The sequence below is a fragment of the Rhinolophus sinicus genome, chromosome 5 (genome assembly GCF_057876585.1).
Source record: "Rhinolophus sinicus isolate RSI-liver-muscle chromosome 5, RSI-T2T, whole genome shotgun sequence".
In the NCBI taxonomy this organism is placed as follows: Eukaryota; Metazoa; Chordata; class Mammalia; order Chiroptera; family Rhinolophidae; genus Rhinolophus; species Rhinolophus sinicus.
Genome location: NC_142505.1, coordinates 93065681 through 93092537, shown reverse-complemented (window position 1 = coordinate 93092537; position 26857 = coordinate 93065681). Strand labels below are relative to the sequence as shown.

The 26857-nt window shown below is 38.8% G+C and overlaps 2 protein-coding genes across 7 annotated transcripts in view; one reads left to right on the top strand and one right to left on the bottom strand.

The window, feature by feature from the left end:
* Window positions 1-238: 238 nt before the first annotated feature.
* MRPL22 (mitochondrial ribosomal protein L22) lies at window positions 239-22722 on the bottom strand. Of its 3 annotated transcripts, XM_019750406.3 has the most exons (7): window positions 22609-22722; window positions 22485-22527; window positions 13906-14041; window positions 9333-9398; window positions 8457-8534; window positions 7096-7165; window positions 239-535 (listed from the first exon to the last, which is right to left on the bottom strand). In XM_019750406.3, the coding sequence occupies exons 1-7, from the start codon at window positions 22670-22672 to the stop codon at window positions 324-326; spliced, it is 669 nt and encodes a 222-aa protein (XP_019605965.2). In that variant the 5' UTR covers window positions 22673-22722; the 3' UTR covers window positions 239-323. The 3 variants fall into 3 exon arrangements, with proteins under 3 accessions (XP_019605965.2, XP_074169930.2, XP_074169929.1); XM_074313829.2 differs by lacking the exon at window positions 22485-22527 and having other exon boundaries at window positions 22609-22709; XM_074313828.2 differs by lacking the exons at window positions 13906-14041; window positions 22485-22527; window positions 22609-22722 and adding an exon at window positions 10608-10737.
* Window positions 22723-24009: 1287 nt separating this feature from the next.
* Window positions 24010-26857, top strand: part of GEMIN5 (gem nuclear organelle associated protein 5) — a 34100-nt gene continuing 31252 nt past the window's right edge. For all 4 annotated transcript variants that reach the window (XM_074313824.2, XM_074313823.2, XM_019750409.3 and 1 more), the window contains exons 1-3: window positions 24010-24271; window positions 25059-25219; window positions 25747-25928. In XM_074313824.2, the coding sequence (XP_074169925.2) occupies window positions 24106-24271; window positions 25059-25219; window positions 25747-25928 (509 nt within the window). In that variant the 5' untranslated portion in view covers window positions 24010-24105. The remainder of the gene's footprint in view (window positions 24272-25058; window positions 25220-25746; window positions 25929-26857) is intronic.

The following is a 26857-nucleotide window of genomic DNA, read 5'->3' as shown; positions in this document are numbered from 1 at the left end:
CTACTCAAGTCCAAAATCAAAACTTCCACCTGCAGGAAAGTTAATATTTCCTTCAAAAGGTATTCAAAAAAGCCTTCTGAATTATAGTCTGTTACTATGTTTAAAGCTGATTTTCCGTCCCAAGTTGCAAGTGCATAAAATATTCCCAGAGGCTCAAGAGAGATGGGCAACCTTATAAAATACTCATACTTGTAAAACTAGCAGTTATACTTCGTCACTTCAATAACTCAATGACAAATCATAAAAAGCATCTGTCTTTAATTGCTATATGTTTTTAGGACATAAATGGCAAACTATATACACTGTGGAGTCTGAATTCCCCATCATAGAGTGTGAATGATGGTCCGGTTTCGAAGCTCCTGAATATACTCTTTGGCGTGGGTGACCGCTGTCTTTGGTGCCTCCCGTGGAGGTGGAGGGCCTTCCACCAACTTCACAAAATAATGGCAATAAACCTTCTCCATGATCCCAAAGCGACCTCTGCCGTGGTATCGAATGCGTTTCAGGTACTGGCCTCGCCCTGACGTGGACTCAGCTAGACAAGGAAGAAAAAGAGAATTATAGGAAATGACTGTATCCACAAGATGCAGCGCAATCAGTTGAGCAGCTTCTGCCCTTCCTTCAACTGGATCCTAAGCCTATGAGCTCGCTGGTTGGCCTGAGCAGGTTTGTCGCAAAACAAGTGCCTCCTGAGTACTTACTAAGGACCAGGCTCTCTTCGAGGAGTTGGACACACCAGAGTGAACAGACTAGCAAGGGCCCTGTCTCTGCAGCACACATTTTAGAGAAGACAGAAAATAAATATGATCATTTCAGTTAGTGACAGGTGCTATGAATAAAACATTGAAACGACAGAGATTGATGGGGTGTTGGAAGGCAACTTCAGATTCGGGGGTTGTCAGGAGGAGGAGACATTTGATCTAAGACCAGAATGAATCATCCACGCAAACATCTAGGGCCGAGGTGTTCCAGGCAGATGGAACAGCACATGCAAAGGCCCAATGGTGGGAATGTCCTTGGCTTGTTTTAGGAACAGAAAGAAGACCAGCCTGCTGAAACACGGTCAGCAAGGCCAAGAGTGGTACAAACATGGGAAAGAGATCAGAGATGAAGGCAAGATTATGTAGAGCCCTGTAGGTGGAGGCGAGGAGTTCTCATTTTATTCTAATTCGATGAGAAGCCCCTGGAACTAATGGTTCCCAAATGCTGGTCCTCGGGCGAACTGTATCACACTAACCTAGGGAATGCACTGTAAATGCTGCTGCTGAGACGCCATCTCTGGAGATTCTAATTTAGAATATTTGGGGTGGCCTTGGAAATTACATCCTGACCAAATACCACCACCTCTGCGCCCCCCAAATAATTCTGATTCAGTCTTAGAAACTCCCATATCACAACAGCCCCCTCCCCTCCCATCCCCCATTCTGCATGTCAAAGATGGACCTCGTAAACTTTGAAGAAATCTTTTAAATATTACATAAGTAACCTGTTCACCCACAGTAAATCAGAGTACTAACCACCTTCTACTATTTTCTGAATTTATTTCATCAGTTACTATTTTAGTTAATTTAATAGGCCTTTTAAAAAGGTAAAATCTATAGACAACAAATTAAGCCACTTCAATACTCACAATATTTATATTCTTACTGTGACATAACTTTAAAAATATAAGAACAATATCAAAGTATGTGTTTGACAATCATCTAACTACAATCGTCTCATGAATGGGTCTGAGCAGGAGCATCCGAGTTTTGCCAAAGAGAAAGCTAAGGATAAAGTGATTCAGGAAACTGCCTTGGGTCTCAGTGAGATAAGGAGAGAACTACTGCCCTTGCATCAACTTCATCTATTGGGTGCTAAAGAAATGAGTTTAAGAATTTCCAAAAGTGGAGGGGTTGGGGGGCAAAATGGGTAAAGGTGGTCAAAAGGTACAAGCTTCTAGTTATAAAATAAATAAGTCATGGGGATGTAATGGACAGCACGGCAAGGGCAGTTAATAATACTGTATTGTATATTTGAAAGTTGCTAAGCAAGTAGATCTTAAAAGTTCTCATCACATGAAAAAAAATTCTGCAACTATGTGTAGTGATGGATGATAACTAGACTTAATTGTGATCATTTCACAATATATACAATTAATAAATCATGCTGTACACCTGAAACTAATATAACGTCGTATGTCAATTATACCTCAATAAAAAAAATTTTTTTTTTAAAGAATTTCCAAAGAGAAAGCAGCATTACACAAATCACTTTATAATGAAGTGCCACCCAGTTCCTGGATGAACTTGTCAGGTAGAAACCACCTAATAAGAACAGTGATGCTGGGAAGGGTTTAGAAAACTTCTAAAAAATATTTTACAAACAGGATGGCTGCTCCTATCCAACATTGCTACGCTACCCAAGTTGAGCCCCGATTTCCAAATACTCTGAGGGTAAGAAACACGACTCCAGTGAAGGAAGTATCAACACGACCTGTGCAGCAAGCACTACATCACCCATCAACACGCAGCGGTCAGCACTATCAGGTCCATGTTCGCTACCATTTTCCTTCCCTCTTCCCCGAAACACGTAAGAATAGATGCTCAATACCCGCTAAATGCCAGTCACCATTTCATCCTCAAGCCATAAAATATCATCTGCCAAGCTTTAGGGCACATAATGCCATCCTTTTTTCATGTCAAAACAAAAACATTAATCTTTCTGAAACACCAGGATTCTTTAACACACTGTAGTCGGAATCGTAACTCAGCCACGCTGAGGTCTGAGTGAAGTCAGGACTTAGTACAGATTCCACAGTGATTTCTGGTTTCCCCTCTTCCGGTCTCTCTTCCATTAATTCTGTATGTTAGGGTTTTCAAACTGCATTAGTATGGAACCATTTCAATTAAAACGAAACAATATGTGAAGCCCACTGCCATGTGGATCAGTTCCAATTGAAACAGAGAGAGATTCCGAACTGTGCCCTTCATTCACCCAACAAATACCTCTGAGTTCTTACCAGGTACCAGGCCCTGTCCTGGGCTCCAAGGACACAGCAGTGACCAAGATATCAAGGAGCCCTCCTGTTTGCCCCAGGCCCCACCCCTAGAGGCCCCATAGCACAATTTCAAAACCAACGCCCACAGTTAATAGTCTTAAATCATTGCCTTAATAACATAGAGCTCTTACCCAAAAACTTCCTGTGGTTCCTCTTTGATACAATTATAACCAAATGCCACACACTGCCCCGTTCAGCCCTCTGGACTCTAGATCCAAGCCACCCTCTCGAGTCTATCTGTTCTAGCTCAACCCTCTACCTCCTTTACATTATTCTACTCATCACATCACACAACTAGTGCTCAGTCTAACCTACGTGCCATTGCGTATGTGGTTACCTCACCTGGACAATCTTCCTTTCTCCTGAACACTCTCAGATCCCCAAAAGCCTATCTTCAAAAGTCGAATTTTTCTAAAAAATATCCATGCCTATTCTAACCCATACAGACTTCTTTTTCACTACTCCAACAATACCATTTATCTATTACTCTCTTTGGTCCCAAACCATATGCTTGCTACCTGGTGTATGTATTCATGTTTCTCCTGGAAAGTCACTTCCTCAACCAAACTTCTACTCTTTTTGTATTGCTGCAGAAGTTCATGCTCCACAAGGAACAGAAATGATTTTGAAACACAGCCTCGTCTAATTAATATCATATTTGCCATACAGACATCTCTGGTAAATATGCTCAAATTCTAAAATAAGTTACAAAGTTTTCCAAGAACATATAATACTAATAGTGTAACATGGTTTTGTTTCAACTCAGAAGAATAATTTATGTATACTTCCAAAGGGCTATTTCTGCCAAAGAACAAAACTGCATGTACTAAGTGTTTTAAATTGCTATAAAAGACACACCACCACCTGACTGTGTAGGCGGTATGCACATTGGAGGTACTCAAATACTTTTTGAATGAAAGAAAAAACATTAAGACATCTCAAAAAGGGGAACAACCTTCTAAAGACAGTGCCAAAGATAATGCTCTTCTAAAGATAATGCTCAATGGGTACCAGGTATTTAAAATATTGTCAGTATTTCCTAGTACTAGCATTGAGGTAAATGAGAACCTTGACATTTCAACACTAGAAACACCCCCTCCGCACTTCGTCGCTCTGAGCCCAGAATACTTGATGTGCAGTAGATCACTTTCTCTGAAGTGAATCACTTTAGATGCCATGAATCAGTAAGCAGTGACATTTTATTAGTCCGTGTCCACTTGTTAAGGCTACTCAGAGTGTCATTAGTCATCATTATAAGTTTGAAAAGGAAATGAATTTTCAAAGTCTATGGTCACGCAACACCAGATATTAGCTTTAGACAGATGACAGCATTTGAAGGAATTACCATATAATGAGAACATATGCTACCAAAATGCACTTCCCTTAAAATGCCTAGACTTACTTATTTCAGGGGACTCAAAGAACCATTGCTGAGCTGAAATGGTAGCCAACAAGTAGCTAGTCTTTCAAAACTCCAAAAGAAGTCTACGGAATGAAATGTCTAGGCATTTTCTAAGAATACAGTAAGATAAATCAGTTTCCCACATTTTATAAGTAAGAATCACTTAGGGTACTTACCCAGGCCTCTCTCCTGGAGTTTCCAATCCAGTGAGTCTGTGGGGAGGCCTGGGAATCTGTATTTTTAATGAGACCCTCAGATGATTCTTAGCTGGGCAGTTTGCAAACACAAGGATAACACGTCTGAGGTGTCATGGTGAGATACTTAATCTTCTTGAGATGGCTCATCTCTTTCTCATTCATAATGGAATCAGGCAACAAAATAGTTAACAACTGAGTTTTTAAAATCTTAAGACAAATTCAAACTATTAGCCCTACTTAAGAAAAGCGATTTGGCGGGAGTGGCTCTAGAAGAGGGTAAACGGGGTCTAATATATGGTGACGGAAACAGAACTGACTCTGGGTGGTGGACACAAAATGTGAGATATACACAGTGTATTACAGAATTGTACACCTGAAATCTATGTAACATTACTAACAATTGTCACCCCAATAAACTTTAATTTAAAAAAAAGATTTGTACACGGAACTAGATAAAAAGAGGGTGCAGGTGGGGCAGGTATTTTTCAGCAGAAATGTGCATAAAGAGACCAGTGAATTAAAGGCCCATTCACATACACGTAGGATTAGCTGAGTTTATTTTTCCTTAATGGCAACACTGGACTTTGCTCATTCATTTGGGAGGACAGGATTAAAGCTCCTTACCCTATCTCTCTCTACTACAATTACCGAAACGGATTTAAAGACAAATTCTATTTCATTGGTACCCGAATTCCATTACAAAGTGTTGCCTATTAACTAAGAAGCCCACACTCCTATGAAACTGAATAAAATTAAATTTGATTTGCTATTCAGTCACAGAGCAGGAAGGGTCACCAAGAGGTTGTAAGCAAATGGTCTTGCTCTCCATCCAGTTCACCTCTTCCAATGATTGCGGGCCTTCCCACCATTATCTAGCCATGCTGCTCCCAAAAGAAAATGCTCCTGATGAACTGTGGCCCTGCATCTTCTGAGTTGTCGTGTTGATTTCCCTCTACATCTTTGCATGTACCACAATATATTTAGTTATACAAGATTCAGCTTTAAAATAAGGTATTTCAATTGAAAATCTTAACTCCTTTGAATTTCAAAAGTAGGTGTGGTCACAGCATCAATTCCAGGTGAGATTTTAACTTAACCAGAATACATATATCCAGTAGGGCACAGGTTATGTGACAAAATGGAATTTAGATGATTTTTTTTTACTCTAATTGTGAAAATTATAAGGCACAACTAATTTCCCCCGTAATGATTCAGCCTGTTTTTCTCTATTTGGCGAGTAGCAGTTCTCCATATCTTGAATTTAAAATACCTTTAGATAAAACAATTCTTCTTACATGTAGGTTTGGCAGAGGGAGAAATTTTTGCTTCGACAGCAACGTCTTTGTTGGATTACAAAACTGCTGAGGTTACGAGTAATTGCTACTGAAGTGAGAGGAAAACATTAACTCCAACTACTGCTCCACTTTACTGTGGTGTTGGGAGGGGGCAAGAGAGCTTTGTAATAAACGTCGGTCTCTTTCTGGAAAAAGAACTGTGTGAAGGTACACTACAAAAAAATTCCTTCCATTTTGTACAAATGCTTCCCAAAGCATTTTCACTTACATTAGCTTAACTTGATGTGGAATAGGCATACAAAACCCAAGGTAATGCTTCAGGGACTAATACCAAAGGGAAACAAATACATCTGGGTCATCTATAATTGCATTTATAATTCAACAGATTTTCCAGTCTGATAATTGGAAGGTTCAACGATAGAACAGCTTTATGGATTAGGCACCTGGCTTGGCACATTATAAATAAAGATTTTTTTTTAAGTCCACCCATGATCCTTTATTTACCTCCTTAGGGTTGACAAAGAATTCATTTATTTAAAAAAATCAGTTATATTAAAAACAAAAACAACAACAAAAAAACAGTGGGGCAGCCGAATAGCTCAGTTGGTTAGAATGCAAGCTTGTAACAACAAGCTTGCCGGTTCAATTCCCACATGGGATGGTGGGCTGTGCCCCCTCCAACTAAGATTAAAAACGGCGACTGGACTTGGAGCTGAGCTGCTCCTTCCACAACTACATTGAAGGACAATGACTTGACTTGAAGCTGATGGGCCCTGAAAAAACACACTCTTCCCCAATATTTCCCAATAAAAAAAAAAAGACAAAGATAGTTTAATTAAAAAAAAAAAAAAAAAAACCCAGTATGTTCTTTCTTAGTTTTATTATAATTAAAGGACCATTCTATGCACCATTTTGGTATCCATTATTCAAAAATTCTTGCCAATAGGTTTCATGATTTCAGTCTCATTAGAGATCAGGTAACAGTAATTACCATTTACACAGATTAACATTACTATGCTGAAGGCTAAGGAATAAGCTATTACTAGCAATTTTCACTGGCAAACCCAGTCCTAAGTAATCAGATATCAACACTGTTAGATAAAGAACTTCACATCACTATTAGAAGACATTTTCCAATGCTAAAAATATAAAAGATCTTACCTATATATAAATTGGATCTGAATTCCACATTGTGGTCTCTCACTGCCATATCTTGTGCTTCTAAAAGAATCTTAAACAAGGAAAAGAAAGGCATTCATTCACATGGCTGACTCTGAACTAAAATGAAATTAAATTTCTCATCTATTGTTGCTATCTCTGTAATGACTGTTAATCACATGTCTCCATTTTATAGTCAATTTTAAAAAGAAAATATCAAATGATAACAGTACTAAGGAAAAGGGGTACTTCCTTCCTCAGATTGCAAATGCTAGGAACACAGTCTATTCTGCTGTTTTAAATGGAAGGTGTGAGCTGTGAAGGAAGCGATAGCAGCCCTTGTAGCAGTACCCTTGGTAATGAATATTATGTCTTTGAGTCTGAGACTCGCCAAAAGTTCAAGAAGCTCAAGAGTTAAATCTTATTGAAAATTCTTAAACCTTCAATCTAAAGTAACCATTAACAACATCAGACAAGTAGAGAAAAATCATACTTGAAAATTTCCTTTAGAATTATTAAATTTAAACTCTATAAACCTTTTGAATTAGGTTAACTTCCTCCAGAACACAGTTTTTAAAACAGGACAATTGTCAGAAATAAGAGAAACCAGGTCTTTCACTCTTTTAAAGATAAAGAAGACAGTACAAGGCCGGTACACACATATGCTTAGTAACTGTATTCTGAACTGAATTAAATACAGGCATTACAATGGACCCTCTTAGAAGTCTGAATCCATCAATCTCAACTATTCAACTACTAAACTGAAAAGATCAGATCTGACTTTAGGTGAGAGAGTTAACTGAAGTCCAGGAAATAATGCTGATACCCCTAGATGTCCTCAATCTGGCTTTCTGGAACCAGAATCAGTGCAGTTCTCATTAGCACATTTGCACTCAGTGAATCAGCTACATTTACAGCTGGGCCTTTAAGGAGAATCTAATCCAAATCCCACCTGGTTTACAGATAAGAAAAATGAGACCAGACTGACTAAGTGTCTTGCCAATAGTCGCGATAGAAATATCAGAGCCAGGACTAGATTCCAAGTCTCCTGCGTCCCAGTCCAGTGCTCTTTCCACTCAATTAGTTGTAAAATCATAAGCTCTCAAGACATAATCATTAAAAATAAGATTTATCACTTCACAAACAGTAAAATAAAAATGTCTAATGCACATAAAAGTATCTCAGGAAAAATAAAATGCTTAAAACACACAACATTGCTAACATACAAGGGCACTAATGAAACTGAGTGCCCTAAGTCTGTATTATAAAAGCTATGAATTTACATCAGAAAATTCAGGATTTACACTGAGCTTACTAACACCTGCAAAATAGTTATGCACCCCTCCCCCAAAATCTCAGTTTACCTCTTTAATTATCTGGGCCCCTTTTTTGTCACTGAATTCCAACTGAGCCAAAGCCTGGTCAATGGACATCCCTCGTATCTAGAATTAAAGGGTGACAAACAAGAGAAAATAAACAAGTTAGTTTACAAAGTCAATGATTCCTTTTAAACAAAAAGCAAAAGTCTTACATAATCCAAATAACTTCTAAAAGTAGCTAAGTAGTTATATGTCAATTATATCTCAACAAAACTAGGAAAAGTTTTTCAATAATTAAAAATTAAAACAGCTTACTAAATACAGGCAAAAGAAAACAAGTTTGAGAAAGGACGCCACCCTCTTTAAGCCAAAATCTTAAACATATTAATCATAAAAACCTCAGTTGCTGATATGTTCATTAATATTAAAGGAGAGGGCAGACATGACAGAGAGAGGTCATGGGTTGGCCAGGACCACATGAGGCATTAAAAGCATCTCTTTCTCCTACAGGATAAGGGCATCACATGTCTATTTGCTGCTTTGGTCTCCTCTCATACCTAAATTTCATTTTCCACAGAAAAACTTAGAAAGCAACAGTTTGGAAACGGGTTGAATCAACTTTTACAGGTGAGTAAGCTTGTTTTCTGGATTCTCTGGTTAGAGCCAGATTCCTGATGCCTTTGTTCTAAATATCTATGAATCCAATGTGACTTTGTTTCTCAGAAGAAAAGTAAAAAAATGAAGCAAAATCACCCATCTCTTAGCAATCATTTTTGGATTACCTATCAATTGTCTGAACATGCAATTATATTCCTGACTTTTTAGAGAAATCAGGGCAAATTTTTTTTATTTTCAAATCCTGGGCAGAAATTCATAGCTTCTTTTCCTAAGTATTATATGGTAGTAGTCTTTTTAGCTTACCAATTTTGCCAAATACCACATTTTGTCCTTGCTATACTTAATTTGTCTTCGACAATGGTAGATTTCCTTAAAAATAGAAAAAAAAAAGTAAGTTTATGTCAAAATGATAGTCACATACTGTTAATAAAAAGTTTTTACTTGCTATGCCTAATGAAAATACTGCTGTAAGAAATAAAAACATTATTTAAAATTTGGACATATTTCTTCCCTACACAAAGTTGTCATTTTCCAAAGTTTCATCATGTTAAAAAGATTACTAAGAGAGGAATAGAAACTATAAACTGCCTAGTTTGTGCCAATATGTACAACATTTCTATCCAGAGGAACAGTAAAAGATTTACATGAAAGTATTTCAAAAACATTCAGCTGGCTAAAAAAAAAAAAAAAAGAAAAAAGAAAAGGTACAACAAGAAAAATAGTTTCCTGTTAGTGAAAAGAACAATGGTAAAATGGACAAAATAACTGTTTTCATAGGAAAGCCAATACTCTAAGTGTTTGGTCAAGAGCATAGATTCTAGAATCAGACTGCCAGAGTTGAAGTTCTAGCTCTACCGCTTACTAGCTACAGAACCCAAGCTACTTAACCTCTCTCTGCCTAAATTTCTCCTTCTTTAAAATGAAAATAGTACCTACCTCCTAAAACTACAATAAGGATTAAATAAAAATAACCTATGTAAAGAAAGCACTTTACAGTGCCTAGCACATGGAAAGATCTTAGTAAATGTTAGCTTTTATTATCTTCCACTTATTGTGGTAGGTATATCCCATTTAAGCTTTAACTCAATCATCCATTAAACAATTTACAGTTCAAAAAGAATTTTTAAGCCCATTATTTCATTTGATCTAACTTTGAGTTGGGAGAGGAAACATTTTACAAAGTGAAAAATCAGAGAAATCAAGTGACTGGTCCAAGACCACAATGCTTGTGAGAGACAGAGCTAGAAGCCAAAATATCATACAGGAAGTATGAGAAGTGCCTCATACAATCTCTGGGTGTATCTTCAAAGTTCCACTTAAGACTCTAAAACTCACATTCTTTCCACTACTATATGTTATTGACTAACCAATGCAATAAATGAGGTAAAGTTAGAATGTAATGCACAAAATAGTTATTTAAATGAAGTAAAAATAAGTCTAAATTATGAAATATCTAAAGCTTATAGTTAAGTACATACTGCCACTTTTAAAAAATTAAAAAAGCACTTGTCAAGGCAAACGATATCAAGACCACAGAATTTTCTAACATTCTGACTCCTGCAGGAAATTTTCAAATACCTTAGAAATAACAGAGTTTTCTCAAGTGGCCATCTGTTAATATGTAGCAGATTTCATTTCAGTTGCAATAGAAGCTGACAGACTGAAAACTGTAGCAACGGTCTAATTACATTTTCAGCAATAAAGAGTCCTAGGGAGCACAAGAGAGGACAGAGGAACTGCCATGACTGATAACATTAATCTGCGAAAATCAATATACTCAGAAAAATCTTCTATATAGAGAACTTTCAATTCTTGGTATCCCATGGTAGGCTACCTTTAAACCTGAGTTGTATGATTATCTTCAAATTTTGTTTAAAAAAAATAATTCTCTTCTAAAACTAAAAAGTTCAACTTTGACTTTAGGCAGGTGCAATGTTTAAAGGCACTTTCTGAAGACAAAGCAGACAAAGTCTCAGTAAATAGCCTATCATAACAAATAACACGGTAACGCTGTAGATCAGAAGACCTGGGTTAAATGTCACTGCTATTAACTAACCTCTAGATCTTACATGAGGTAAAGTTAGGACATGAGGCACAAAATAGTTATTCAAATGAAGTAAGTCTAAATTATGAAACATCTAAACCAGTAACTTTTAAAGAAGTTAATTTGTTTTTCAATGCACATAATAAATCAAACAATGAGATAGTGTCACCTAATAAAAGTCCTTATTAGAGCTTTATGGGAATTAGAGCCTTATGTATAAGCATGACTTTTTATTAATGCTTCAATTAATCCATAAATTTAAAATATGCCTCTTATAGAAATGGTTATTCCAACAGTTTTGATACAGTCTCACTACACTTTTATTTGAAATAGCTTCCTTCAAAGATATTGCAAAAAGTAAACTCAAGCCCAAATTAACAAAGCATCACTACTATGAAGAAACCCTATTAATTTCTCTCTGGCTTATTTTCTTTACCATGAGGAAGCCTCAGGTAAGATCAAGTCTACATGAGAATCTGTATTGATCAAATACATGGCGATGGAAGGAGAACTGACTCTGGCTGGTGAACACACAATGGGATTTATAGATGATGTAATACAGAATTGTATACCTCAAATCTATGTAACTTTACTAACAATTGTCATCCCAATAAATTTTAATTAAATAAAAAAAAGAATCGGTATTGTTTGGAAATTTGTGCTAGCTAAATTAGGCAGGTAGTCTTAAAAATCACAGGAGTGGCCTAAAACATGCCTAAATTGGTGACATTCATTTTAACTTACTGCTATAAAATTTACTCACTACCCCATTCACTATTATTTGTTTAACTATATATTCCAATGCTGAAAGATCAGAATGAAAGAATGGTAAATATTATCTGGCCCACTTTTGAATTAGACATAAAAGTAATTTCTAAAATGCTTGCAGCTAGCAGATTGGCAAGTCTAAGGGACACTGCACACAATGGCACAGTGTATGAACTATGTGCCCAGGTGAGCAAATCATTCCTTGTTAATAAGGTAGGTATTTAGGAAGGGCATTAATAGTCCAGTCATAACAGTATAAGTGCTACACCAAAGTCAATTTACCAAATACTATTTAAAGTCAGAAAATGTTAAGGTATTTTCCAAAAGTCATAATTTGTCGCCAAAAGGATTACTCACTCAAACAAAATCTGTGCCAAATAAAAAACTAAATTATATTTTGCCAAAGTGCCTAAAAGTCAAACCAAATGTCTTCACACAGGCATTTGCATAATAATGAGTATTAATGATTCAAAAACACTTAATCAAAATAGTTTCAGGAAACACAATATTAATACATAACAAACGATTGTACTGACATTATTCTTCATTTGCTGAAGTTAACTAGATGACCAACTGTTAACCATTTTAATTTTAACATTTAGGATGTATCTCGAGTACATTTGTTTTAATATCCAAAAAAGACTAGTACTACAAAATACAAAATTTGCTCTTAGATTCTGGACTGACAAATACTGTTATGATTTCATTTCCAATTAATATCTAAGTTCAAAGAGCTCAAGTAAGAAGTAAAGAAAGCTCATGGGGGCGGCCGGTTAGCTCAGTTGGTTAGAACACGGTGCTCTTAACAACAAGGTTGCCGGTTCGATCCCCACATGGGCCACTGTGAGCTGCGCCCTCCACAACTAGATTGAAACAACTACTTGACTTGGAGCTGATGGGTCCTGGAAAAACACACTTAAAATAAAAGTTTAAAAAAAAAGTAAAGAAAGCTCATTAATTATAGAAATATTTATGATAATTTTACAAATGTGTAACTTTTTCTAAATTTTAGTTAATTACAACATGGAGTCAATACCTAATAGCATAGATTCTGTTACAAATCTAACTTTTAAGTTCTGATGGCATGATAAAATATGAAAGTGAAAAATGTGTTTGTTTACACTATTAGCATCTTTCTCCTCGTATTTCCCAATCAGGTATGAATTCTTTAAATCAATAAATTAACTCCCCCAAACTATAAAAATAAAACTATACTAATTCAGACCAATACTTAGACAGAAATTGAATCTTAATGAAATGTATGCTGTCAAGTTCATACAAAAACTAAGCAAGTGACAATACTTGGATGGTACTGATTATCTAGTCGCCTTAAATCCCAAAAGTCTTTAAAAGATGTTTACTGAATGGAATGATTCATAATTAACACAGTAATTCCATTTCTAAAGTACTTACCACAGTTTATTTTCTTAAGTATTCAAATGTTTCCATCTTGTTCATGCTATTACTACTTGCTTAAACTTTTTAACAGATGTAAATGTATTCCGCAGCACATTCACATTTAGCTGGAAATGAGTCTTATATCTCAGACTAGAGCAGTCTCTAGCAGTATGAAGAGGGCAAAAGAATTGAGCAACTAAAGACAAAACCCAGTACATATATCTGATTAAATTCAAACCTTAGGTTCAAAGGTTTGTGAATTACAAAACAACCAAGTATCTATATTTAAATATAAAATATTGGAAAACCATATACCATTTAAATATTGGCCAATGATTTAAGTCACTTTTGCCAACTCCTCAGTCTCCATTATCAAGAAGCATCATCAAGCCTCCTGGAATCAAAAATCAGTAAGTCTCGAACTATTACCGGTAGCTTAGTTTGGAGTTAAGGCCCCTATCCAAGGAGGTTAAGGCAAACAAATAGGTACAACAAACATGATCTTTTTAAACTGCCAGAAAGATAAATCTAATACATTTTCTTTATCAATTAAAGGATCATGCAAATTGCTATATAACTTTTCTTTTCTTAACATGGATAATAAATCATTGCTAGTCACAAAAGAGTGAGAGTACATTATCAAAATTAGTTCCACCACAAACTTACTGCTGGTCTCCGAGGTTCCCCAGGAAGTTGTGGAGGATAAACAATTTTATTCTTCTTCTCCCATTTTCGAAAAATGTCAAGAGAAGCACTGGTGTGGATGTGTGACTGGGGTAAAACACTGTGAGATGAAAGAAGCCTGTAAAACAACAGACACTTAGAATCTTTTTGCAGAATCTTTATGTATCTTCTGAACCACATCAGCTCCATTTTGACAGAAACTATTTAAGGATCACAAGTGTAAACATTCTAGACATATTCAGTAATACACACTGCTTTTACATAAAATATCACAAAGAGCTAGTTTACCAAAGGCTAAGAAGAGTAAAAAGTTAATAACCCATATAAGTCAAATAATAAACATATATTTATCCAAGATGTCCTGCTCTGACTGGCCAATAAATAATGACTTTGTAATATAAGTCAGGCCAGTCCTAAAACAGATTTAAGAGGACATAATGGATACCTGACCTGAGCTGTGTAATTCCTCAAAGTTGAGTAAGCAAGACAAATAGCATCATTTTATAATCCCTAAGAAAGTAATGGATAAAGTTGGCATGATGTACCTCCTGATCAAAGAAAGTACCACTCACTATCCATGACGCTGTCTTTCCACAAAAACTAAACCTGAATCGATTAAGCCTCTAAGATTAAATACAGGAAATACAGAGACTGGGGAACATACCAAGCACATCAGGAAGATGTACTCTGCAAAACCCAAGCTGTACAAAACTCCACAAGACAAACAACCCATTTTCTTCAACAAATAAACTACAAGGGGGAAAAAAAGAGAGCTGAATAAAGAACCTAAAGATTAAAGAGACTTAAGAGAAATAACATTGAAATTATGTGCAGACTATTATTTCAAAAGTATGACAGCTACTTTACTATTGGAAATTTGAACATTAACTGGATATTTGATACTTTTCAATGAGATATGTAGTGATGAAATAACACAGTATCTAGGATTTGTTTCAAAATATGAAGGGGGGATAGTAGGGGCTATTGATAAAACAAGATTGGCCATGTGTTAATAATTGTTGAGGTTGGGTGATGGGTTCATAAGGGTTCATCCTATTGTCTACTTTTGTATACGTCTCAATATATCCAAATAACACAACTAACTTTGGTGTTCTCTACTGCCTGAAATACAGTCTGAGCTCCTTGGCAAGACACAGAAGGCCTTTCATAATCTAAGCCCAACCCGGCCTTTCAGCTTACTTATGGCCACCATCTTCTTTGTTCCCTAAATAAGGCACATGCTTTCATACTGTCACATGTTTCCTAACATTGTTTTCTCCTCCCTCATGATCTCCTGAATGAACTACTCTTCTCCTAGTGGCTCATTTCTCCTACTCTATCTCAAGTAACCATTACATCATATGATGAAGATCAGGGCCCGATAACGTCTGTACCTTTGTCATCCACATTCGGTTCCAATGTTTTGAATGCAAAGCACAAAACTAGGATACATAATATTAGAGGGCAAGATTTCCTAATAAAACTATAAGCCAGGAGATGAGGGGAGAGACTATGGAGTCAAGCAGACCTGGCTCTAAATCCTAATTCTAATTTACTAAGTGAAGGGCCTTGCTAAGTCACATAACTTTCCAGACCTGTTTTCTCATCAGTAAATGGAGTGATAATAGTAAATACCTCATAGGCTTCTTCAGAAGCTCTAATGAGATACTGTAAGTAAAATACTCACCTGACACTTAATAGGGCTTAATATATTTTACATATTATTACTTTTAGAATAAGGAGAATAATACCTACTGCATTCTGTTGTTGATAGATCAATAATTAATGTGCAGTACCCTACAGTGTCTAGATGATAAACATGTAGATGAAAAATGGCTAGTACTAATTTTAAATTAGGCCCTCTGAACAGTTAATATCTCCTGTTCTCCAAAAAATTAAACCTGTGAACTGTAAACTTTACATTACACAATGTCAAACCTTTTCGTGTTTATAGTCATGATCATTTATGTTTCTACAAAGTTGTAATTAACTTTGGGTACACCGTTTGTCACCTCTTGGGACCTCAGTTTCTTTATCTAGGAAAAGAGGAACTGGACTATGTCATCTCTAATCTCTATGGTCTCTCCAAACCTTAATTCTGTCTGCAATCTCATCGCTGACAGCTCGGTTACAGAATCACAAACCCCTTGGCTTCTACCTTAATCCTTCTTCCGTGAAACCAGTCCTATACGAACTGGTCTGAAAGGTGGCTTAAGGGTGAGGCCCATGCCTTCTATAGCCCTCTTTTGGGTGCCTGGGCCCAGTTTCAATGTGTGGAGGGGAGAGGGGTTTCCCACACAACACCAAGCAATTCGGGCACTCTATCCAGAGATAGCATCAGAACCCACCGACTCTAAGAGTTCAGGCTCTAAGGGTTCAGACTTACAAGACTGCCCCCCCCACACACACTACACTTAGGGACCAGTCACAAGTCCACATTGTTATCTGTACTTCTGACCAACTGGCTATAAATCAGATTCCCAATATCCCCTCCTCAGGCTTGATTAATTTGCTAGAGTACTCACAAAACTCAGAAACATTTTACTTACTAGGTCACCAGTTTGTTTTAAAAGGATAGAACTCTGGAACAGCCAAACGGAAGAGATGCACAGGGCAAAGTATGGGGAAAAGGCATGGAGCTTCCATGCCCTCTCGGAGAGTGCCATTCTCCCCAAATCTCCACATGTCCACCAACCTGGCAGCTCTCCAAACCCTGTCCTTTTGGGTTTTTAATGGAGGCGTCATTACACAGGCAAGAAGGATTAAATCAGTGGCCACTGGAAACTGATTCAATCCCCAAGCCTCTCTCCCCTTCCAGGAGGTCAGGGAAGTGGGACCAAAACTTCCAATGCTCTAATCACATTGTTGGTTCCATTGGCCACTAGCCCACATCCATAGATGGATGCTTTCCGAAAGTAACCTCATTAACATAACAAAAGACACCTTTATCACTATCAACACAGGAAATACTAGGATTTGGGAAGCTGGGAACTATAGCTGAAGATCAAATATACATGAGAAACATATATTTGGTCAAGGACATATAAACCACAATATCGTAATCAGCCATATGTAGCACAGTGTCTTGCACTCAAACTCTCAATACACATTCGATGAATTAAATATGATGCTTAACAAATTAAATGCATTATGAATTAATAATGACAAAACTTTCTGAATACCTACAACACTTTCAGGGCTCAAATGGTTCATAAAATGAATTATCAAGTAAATACTAAATTACTGTAATAAAATTCAATTAATATAATACTCCAAAGAGGGTACTTAATTCAGTATATTAAATCCAAAGTTCCTATATGCCCTCTCCTGGCCAACTGTTGGACTAAATTAAAGAAGATAAAAATGAAGCAATCGTAAGGCAAAACTGAAAATAAAACTATTTCAAAACTTGAGGCTTTTATGACACCTTTTTACGTGAGAAAGCCTATGAAGGGTCATTGAGAAAACAAACTCCAGAAAAGGAAGTTGGTGCAATTAAAAAATAATGGCAGGGGCGACCGGTGACCGGATGACTCAGTAGCTTACAGCGCGAGCTCTTACAAACAAGGGTGCTGATTCGATTTCCACATGGTCCAGTGAGAATCAACAGCTTGAGCTTGGAGCTGAGCCGCAAGTGGGCAGCCGGTTTGCTCAGTGGTTAGAGCGCATTGCTCAAACACCAAGGTCACTGGTTCGATTCCCACATGGGCCAGTGAGCTGTACCCTTCACAACTAGATTGAAAACAATGACTTGACATCCTGGAAAAACAGACTTGGAGCTGAGCTGCAACCCCCGCCCCACAACTAGATTGAAAACAATAACTTGACATCCTGGAAAAACAGTTTCCCAATATTCCCCAATAATTAAAAACAGAAAAAATGATGGCATGGGTTATTGCTATTGTTTTCCAAACATTAAATTTTAAGGTTGCCTAGAGCTCTAGTTTACTGTTAGCATTCTAAAGAATCAATATAAGTTAAATCTTTAAAAAAAAAAAAAAAAAAGCACTGAAAGACATCTAGGATCAACCTTAACATTCTGAAATTCAAATATCACCACTGATAATAGCCTTTCATTTAATAGGAATCCCAAATCCCTTTAGCTTCACTGTATCTCTGTAAATTGAGTGAAGGTAACTGTGAACCAGCTCAACAAAGTGCTTGTACACATAACACACACACTGCAGGGGGCCCACAGTAAGGTGAGGCAGCCAGAGCTCACGCCAAAAGCATAGTATTTGGAACTAGCATATGAAGAATTTCCTTACTCTCATTATTCTGGTGTTCCTATCTACCAATACTTGAGAATTAAGTTTAAGCATCATGTTTTAAATTCTACCCACAGTCATAGACGTTAAAGAGTCTAGATATATGCTAAATTTTAAGATTAAGAGTTAATTCAGATAAAACAGAGTCTCTGAAACTTTCTAAAGTCACAATTTGAAAGAGAAAGTTCTCTCTTCCTAATAAATACTTCCTATTATTACTCAAAGTTCATTTTGAAATTCACTACAAGGTACACCCAAGTCCTGAGTGAAGATAATACTGGCCTCAGGCTCAACCTTGAGAGAATCATTCTATTATATGCATGAAGGTAAAAAAAATTCTTTATTTCAAATCTACTTCTGATAACATTTTAAAGATACAAGAACATCCTCTCGTCTCAATTAAAATCTAAAATAAATGGTTGAATTGATATGTATATTATCATAACAATATAATCTTACTTTGTCAAAGCCAAGGACAATCAAACAAGGGAACAAGAGTTTAGCAAACAAAAAAAGTGAAATTCCAGCCACTCTGGACCACGATATGCTCAGAATTTCTCAACCTCTGCACTACTAACATTTTGGGTCATTCGCTGTTGTAGAAGCTTGTCCTGTGCCTTGTGAGACAATGTAGTATTTTTTCAGCTTTCCTATAAGATTGAAATTTTTCAAAATAAATTGAGGGAAATATTATTTCACCCATTAATGCAAGGGCCACGGCCCAACATGCTTTCCAACGTACTTACGTTGGACATCGTTACTGGGTACTCATTGCATGGCTAGCATTATGGGTGCTTATATTTAGTTGTGATGTCCCAGTGCAGAGATGCCTAGACTGAGGATTATAAAATTACAAGCAAAGCTATGACTGCAATATGCATTCTTCTGCGAAGACATTTTGTGGCTTTCCTCATACTCTCAAAGGGGTTTGTGACAAACATTTAAGAACCACTGTCCTAAAAGGCAAGGAATCACAACCCCTCAGATGACAGGGTCAGCATTAATTAAGAGCACAAAATCAATGTGGTTGTCAAATCTCGCTAGTCATAGTCACGTGTGTGTAGATGAACCAAAATCAGAGATAATTTCTACCCTTTACTTTGGAAAAGTCTCTTAAGAATGACTTAATTAAATAGAAAAGGAGGCTGATTTATGTTTCAGTTTCTCATCTTCTGGCCAAGTGTTCTATAAAAGTAGGGCTGACAGATGAAATATGCGATCTCAGTTAAGAGTATTGAGTGGTTACTGATTGGTTCCAGCATAAAATCTGATTCCTTGGAAAGAACGTCATGACGCTAGCATCCCCGTCACTACACCTACACAGTACCAGGCACTACAACAGACATTTCACTATTGATTCTCTCAATTCGCACAACCACCCTCGAACGTAAATATTATCCTCATTTTTTTGAGATGAGGAAACTGAGCCTCAGAGAAGTTAAGCAAAAGGTTAAGGGACAATATTTGTCCCTGGCAGAGACCAGCTTTATCTTCTGTAGCCCACTGTTTATTCAAACGCATCACACTGCAGTAGTCATTTTTCCACCAAACTGCTAATGCATGACATTTTCAACTTTTTCTTGTGGGGAATTTTAACCTATGTACATCTCGGTCACTAGTGCCTTCAAACTTTTACACTAGCCCTTCTATTTCTAAACCACCAAAATGTATTCTTCACTCGAAACTTAAGTCATCTCTTCCCAAAAAAACTCCCCAGACAAATCTCTTGCGAGCCCATCACTCTGTCTCTCACATGGTGTGAGAGAACACTAGTGAAAACCAGAGAATTTTTTGTTTATTCCTAGGCTTGCCATGTATTAACTCTGTAACCTTTCGTAAGTCACGAAACTTCTCAAATGCATCCATCAGTAAAATGGGAGACTTGGAATTCAATAGTTGGAAAACTGCCAGCCTGCTATCAAATACAGCCTGCAGAAAAGTTTTATTTGGTCAGCAGCATTGTTTCCTTAACCCAATTAAAAGCCTTCATATAAGGAATGCACTCCACGGACTGCCGTAGGCCCTACCACTCTCTCATTTTACATGGACCGCTTCTCCTAGCTCATTTATTTCTATTATGTGTCTGGCAGCTGTACGAGTATGTAATTAAAGTTTCCAATCTCTGAATTAGATGATCTCTAAGATTTTACACAGTTATCATGAGCATTGTTTATACCTTTTCTACTTAGTTTTTATATGATCATTTCCCATTAGAAAATCCAAAATAGGGATTCTTATAATTATATAACTTCAGAACTAGAAAGAGCCTTACAGGGGGCCGGCCCAGTGGCTCAGGTGTTAGAGCTCCGTGCTCCTAACTCCGAAGGCTACCGGTTCGATTCCCACATGGGCCAGTGGGCTCTCAGTTGCCGGTTCAACTCCTCGAGTCCCGCAAGGGACGGTGGGCAGCGTCCCCTGCAACTACAATTGAACACGGCACCTTGAGCTGAGCTGCCACTGAGCTCCCAGATGGCTCAGCTGGTTGGAGCGCGTCCTCTCAACCACAAGGTTGCCGGTTCAACTCCCGCAAGGGATGGTGGGCTGCGCCCCCTGCAACTAGAAAACTGCAACTGGAGCTGAGCTGCGCCCTCCACAACTAAGACTGAAAGGACAACAACTTGAAGCTGAACGGCACCCTCAACAACTAAGATTGAAAGGACAACAACTTGACTTGGAAAAAAGTCCTGGAAGTACACATTGTTCTCCAATAAAGTTTAAAAAAAAAAAAAAAAAAAGAGCCTTAGAGATTATCTAGAAAAATCAAACCCTCTTGTATGATAAAGATGAAAAGACTAAAGCCAAACTGCTTAAGTTACTTGCTCAGAGCTTCCCAGTATAAATCAGTGCAGGACAATTTAAATCAATAAACATTAACAAAATATTCACTTTGTGCAAGACTGTATGTTGGAGCTCAAAGAAAAACAAGAACTGACCCTCTGTCCAGGGGACATAAGCTAGTAAAAGCTCACAGACACGCATACGTGAATTCAGTATTCAAGGCAAACATGCAAAAAAGGAGAAATTTGTTTCATTTTTAGTGAGAGCTGAGAAAACCTCCTGAAGGGGAAACATCTGAACAGGATTTTAAATAATCAGTAGGACTGCTGTAATAGACAGCAAGTGAGGGTCAAGCATGAAAAAGCCAAGTGTGAAGTAAATGCACAGCATATTCAGAAAAAGTAAGTAAAGCAGCATGGCTGGGATGGAGTGATAGAAGATGATCTAAGAAAGCAAAGTGTAGACAAATTCTAGGGGCCAGTGCCCACTATTTTCTTCTTTAGCCCGCCTCATCATCCCCCTGACCCAAGAACCCAGGACAGAGCTAAAAGTAATGGGAACTCAATAATAATTTGTAACAATAAAAACAGCAAGAGCAGCTAAAATTTAGGGTGGGATTATTATATGCCATACACTGTATTACATACTTCATATCATCTCCTTTAATCCTCATTTAAAAAATCTCAGGTAGGTAATAATACTTCCATATCATATATGAGAACTGAAACTTAGAGATAAGTAACTTTCCCCAAATCAGTTAAAAAGTAGACTCACACATGACTTAGCTGCCTCTAAAGCCTGTATAAACCAAATAAAGGCTAACAAATGCACTGATCAGCAAATTTACAATCAAATTATCAATTTCCAAATATCGACCACTGTACTGCAAAAGAGGGACAATGAAAAGGAGAAGGGGAAAGGCTTCTGGTCAGTCCTGACTCAACTGCATTCCTTAACCTTAAAGAACAGTTTTGTCCTGAGGTCAAAGAACGCTCTGAGGGCAGTATAAAGCTTCAAAACTTCCCATAACTGGGGGACCTTAGGCAAGTTATTTTACTTTTTGGAGCTCCAATTTCCTTGTCTGAAAGATGGGTATAGCAGTATATATGCTGCATAGGATGTTATGCGAATGACATAACGCATATAAAGCATGCACTACAAGGCCCGATGTAAGCCGCGCTGTCTATAATAGTCCCGGCTCTAGTAAGCAAATAACTAGAGAGGTAACTAGAAAAGTTGGATGCTCCAACATGGCTGGGAGAATCTAACCACGTTCAGAAAGATCAGAAGAGACTGTTCAGAAAAGACATTTACAATATCCCTTGGGTAACAGGTAATCCCGATCCCTTGAGGGCTATGCAATACGGCGGCAGAATGACAGGGTGACAAAGCAAAGACTCTGGCTGGCACCTCCATAGCCCCAGAGCCTAAAGCAGAGCCTGGCACATAGGCTCTTAGCGACTGACAGACTGGTAAGGAGGCCTTGGGCCCTTCTGCAACTCCGAGGCGACTTACCCCAAGGCCAGCTTCCCCCTCAGATTCTGCATCCATGACGTACCTGCAAAATAACACAAGCCGTCAACTCAGAGTCCCACTTCCACTCCCTTCTACCGCCCTTTAATCATTAAGAAACTCTTACCCAAACGTTCCAATATTCCTGCCGCCATCTTCCTCCCACTCTCTACGGAAGCCTCCGAGTTCATGCACCGTCCGGACAGGACGCATGCGCAATTCCCCGCATTTCCTCCCCAGCTGAAAACCCAGCAGTACCCGCGGTGTTGTCATGGAGACTACAAACACACTGCCGGCGCTTAAAGTGTGATCAGCCTAACCTTGCTTGGGAATGAATGATTTAACGAAGGCCGAAAACTAGTGAGTTTCCGGAAATTCACCGGGATCCAGAAAAAATGCGAAACCTCACCTCACAAATGGTCTGAAAGGATTAGGAAAACAGACCGTGAATAAGCCACCTAACCTGGGTGGGCCTCAGGTTTACTAGCCAGCAAAGTAGTCAGAAATAATTATCCCTACAGCACAGTTTTGTTGTAAGATCACAAGAGATCATGTGAAAAGCTCTTTTTTTAAAAAAAAAAAGCAGTTCAAATACAAAGTATGATGTCTTAATCCCTATTAATTTCCAGGTTGACCTACAAGAGATAAAAGTTAATCATCCGGCACTTGCTACCATATGTCCAGCAAGCATTTCACTAAATCTCAAGTATTCCTCCCAGCAGTCCAACAAGTCATGGATTATCATCCTCTTCAAATGAAAAAGCAGATTTAGAATAGATTAGTTTCTTAGATAACAACTGGCAAAACTAAGTAGCAGCCGATCTAGATGGAAGGCTCCAAAATTAGTGGTTCTACCCATATCCAAATATATGTCTGACCTTTCTATTATATATTAGAGCTCTCAGGTTTCGTTTGCTACATATGTGGGAGTGCCAGATACCCAGTGCAAACAAGCAATACAGGCGTAAGACAGTGTAAGTGCAGAAGTCTGAGCCTTTTGTCATGTTTGAGTTGGAAGGACACTTCCATTCTTTTGCCTCCACAGCACTTAAGTAGGCATCTAGTCAAATCAAGTCACTCTATTCTGCAAAAGAACCCAGAGCCTGCATTTCCACCCAGTTGCACGAACTCTTTCCTTTTTGACTTCTGATTCGAACTTTTACATTTTTGTTAATTGGCATCTTGTAGGTATCTTTAAAGCATCTCCAGAACTAGCAAAGTGCCCGAGCACACAGTGTTCAACTACTGATGAGACAGTAGTTGAACAGGTCCAAAGAAAAAACCCGCGGTGCGAGGTGATTCCACCAGTCTAATTCCTTAATTAAGTGCCTTGGCTGTAGGAGGCGAGAATGCCTAAGCCCAGGGCTAGGCTCAGGCAGCATCAGACCGTCCTGCCGCGGGCGAGGTTGGGAGGCAAAACGCCCAGAACGCGAGCCCGCCCTTCCAAGCTCCACGGCGGCGGGCGGAGCGCGTGGTGCGGCCTGGGCCTCTGTGCGCGCCGTAGCAGCGGTCCCGGGGAGGCGGGGCTCCAAGATAACCCCGCCCCCTTCCCAGTTACGGCGTGGGGCGGTGAACGGTCTGTCCTAGCGGCTCTTTCCCTCATCATCCCTGGTAGCCCGTGATCATGGGACAGGAGCCGCGCACGCTGCCACCCTCCCCTAACTGGTACTGCGCCCGATGCAGCGATGCTGTGCCCGGGGGCCTTTTCGGGTTCGCGGCGCGGACCTCAATCTTCCTTGTCCGCGTGGGCCCGGGCGCAGGCGCGATCCCTGGGACGCCCTCGTTTCGAGGTAACTCACTACCCCTGTTCCCCGCCTTTCCTGCACTTCTTGTGTTCCCCGGAGGAGCCGATGGGTGTCTTCAGCCATACCTCCGTACAGATGGGGAAACTGAGGCCCAAGCAGGGAGAAAGGTTTGCTCACAATCCCTAAGCTGAGTCCTGTCCTGATCTCCCAATACTGAGCTACACCACGCTGTGGATGAGCGGTCCCACCTCCCGGCGCTCTCACGTGGGACTGCTCGCTTACTGAAAAGTTATCCAGGTCTAGACCCAGGCACTTATAACATTTGTAGCCTCCCTCTCCCACCCAGTGCGGGCAGGCCCCCTAGGAGCCTTCCTGGGGTTAGGAGCTGCTTACAGCTCCAAGCCCTAAGCAAGATCCTGCAAATATTTGATACTTGTTTCTTTTAGATGAATGAGTTGAACCAGATGCTTTCAGGCTCCAAACTAGATTTTGATTATTCCTTGGGATATGGCAGGCCAGATAGTTATTCTAGTCCAAACCACCTCGGCCAGATCTAAGTAAGAATCACATTTCTTCATTTGAGCTGCTCCTCAGCCTGTGAACTAGGCACATCAAGGGGTATCAACAACATTTTACAGTTGAGAAGACAGGCTCAAGGGGATAAAATAACTCAGCTGAAGTCATGTGGCAGAGCCAGCACCAGTACTTGAGGTTTCTGGATGTTTTGGTTACACCAGGGGACAAGTGAGGTCCCACGCATCATCTAACAACAGTGTGGTTCTGCCAGAAATCGAAGGTAGCACTTTAATCTGAAGTCTAATTTTGCTTGAAGTCATAGGGGAGTTGGTGGGACACACCGAAAGGGTCTCTGGCTTCACGTTTTCTCTTCACCCGGGTCAACACAACCTCTGTGCCAGCAGCTCCGATGATGGGACTGTGAAAATCTGGGATGTCGAGACAAAAACAGTGGTGACAGAACATGCACTCCATCAGGTACCGTGGCTTACTGTTATTACATATCTGTGCTGAGAGTTCTTTTGCTTCAAGTATAGTTTCACTAGCTCACCTGTGCAAGATAACTTTTGTAATTGTGTTCATTAATTAGATACGAAGCTCTACATTGTAAGAAACTTTTTAGGAAGGAGATACACATAAACCAAAGGTCAGCGAACTAATTGCACTGCTGCCTGTTTTGTTTTTTTTGAAACTTTTACTATAATACAGCCACAGTCATCCATTTAAGTATTGTTCACACATTAAGTATTGACTATATCCACAGAGTTGAGTTGAGTTGTAACAGACAATGTGGCCCACAGGTCTAAAATATGAAAAAGACTCCGGATATAAACTATAAATGAGTGAATGAAACTTGTTTCTAAACCAGATGATTACTTTGTATACCTGCCTTTTTAGAGAATGTGGGAAAGGAAAAGAGTCACTTAATCTTAGTAAGAACTTTACATTAAACTATTAAAGGAAGAAATTATTTTAAATGACTCTATGTTGGTTTTGTTTTGAAGCATACAATATCAGCATTGCATTGGTCTCCTCGAGTAAAGGACTTAATAATATCTGGAGATGAAAAAGGAGTCGTTTTCTGTTACTGGTTTAACAGAAATGACAGCCAGTACCTCTTCATAGAGCCCAGAACAATTTTCTGTCTTACTTGCTCACCTCATCATGAAGATTTAGTAGCTATTGGGTAAGTACTATACCATCTGTATTGATAACTTATTTTTGCTTCTGATTGTGTTTTGCATTTGCTTTACCTTCCCCCGTCCCTTTATTCCTCAAAGGAAACCATTTACAGGTGTTAACCACTCCCCCTGAGCCCTTGGTATCATTTATTCCTGTGACCTCCAAGTCCTTACCACCTCTCCCAGTCTCAGTTTTTGTTTCCTTGGTTTCCACAATACTATAGTTTTCTCATTCTTCACATTTGATTTCTCCAGTCAATCTCCAAATGTAGGAATTATCTTCTTTTAACTGTTTCTCCCTCTGTACTTGCCTTTGGATGTAACATTTACTACCAGAGAGTCAGATGACTCCGCTCTGTCCCTCTGTTTCTCGCTATCCCTCTAGATTGGGAAGGTGGTCTGGCATTGGGATTTGACTCCTCATTGGTCACCAAGGTTATTTCACACGAGCTGCCTGAGTGGGCCTCCTGCTTTCTCTCACCACTCCATTTCTCTCCCAAACATGTCCATTTCGTCTGGTTTGAAAACTGGATAAACACTAGAGTGTTAGAAGAAAAAGTCTGACTGGAGTGGATTCAAGAGACTGGGGGTGTGGTAGTAAAGATACACATGGAGACCACGCTTTCACACGGTTGTAAATATATGCATTGACATAAAGCCAGAGGAAGTAATGGGGTCAAGGGAGTGGTAAACAGAAGATAACAAGGGCATGTTTTTATACTGATGGAAATGAGACAGAAGGGGGAGATCTTGATGCAGGGACAAATCGTGATAAATATAGGAGCAATGTTGAGAAGTCAAGAAGGGACTGGATCCAGATCACAAGTACAACAGCTGAGACTGAACAGTCTCTGTGAAGTGGGAGCATTGTTGCAGCTGGGATACTAGAGAGGAAGCAGAAAGGGTGGTAGGCAGGGGTCAGAGAAGGTTAAAT

What these genes read in the sequence shown, in the direction of transcription:
- MRPL22 (XM_019750406.3), bottom strand. Translation starts at nt 22,672, where the DNA reads ATGAACTCGGAGGCTTCCGTAGAGAGTGGGAGGAAGATGGCGGCAGGA. An exon ending in AGGAATATTGGAACGTTTGG is followed by an intron (nt 22,528 to 22,608) that starts GTAAGAGTTTCT and finishes GTTATTTTGCAG; the next exon opens with GTACGTCATGGATGCAGAAT. An exon ending in CAGATCCAATTTATATATAG is followed by an intron (nt 536 to 7,095) that starts GTAAGATCTTTT and finishes TTCCTTGTCTAG; the next exon opens with CTGAGTCCACGTCAGGGCGA.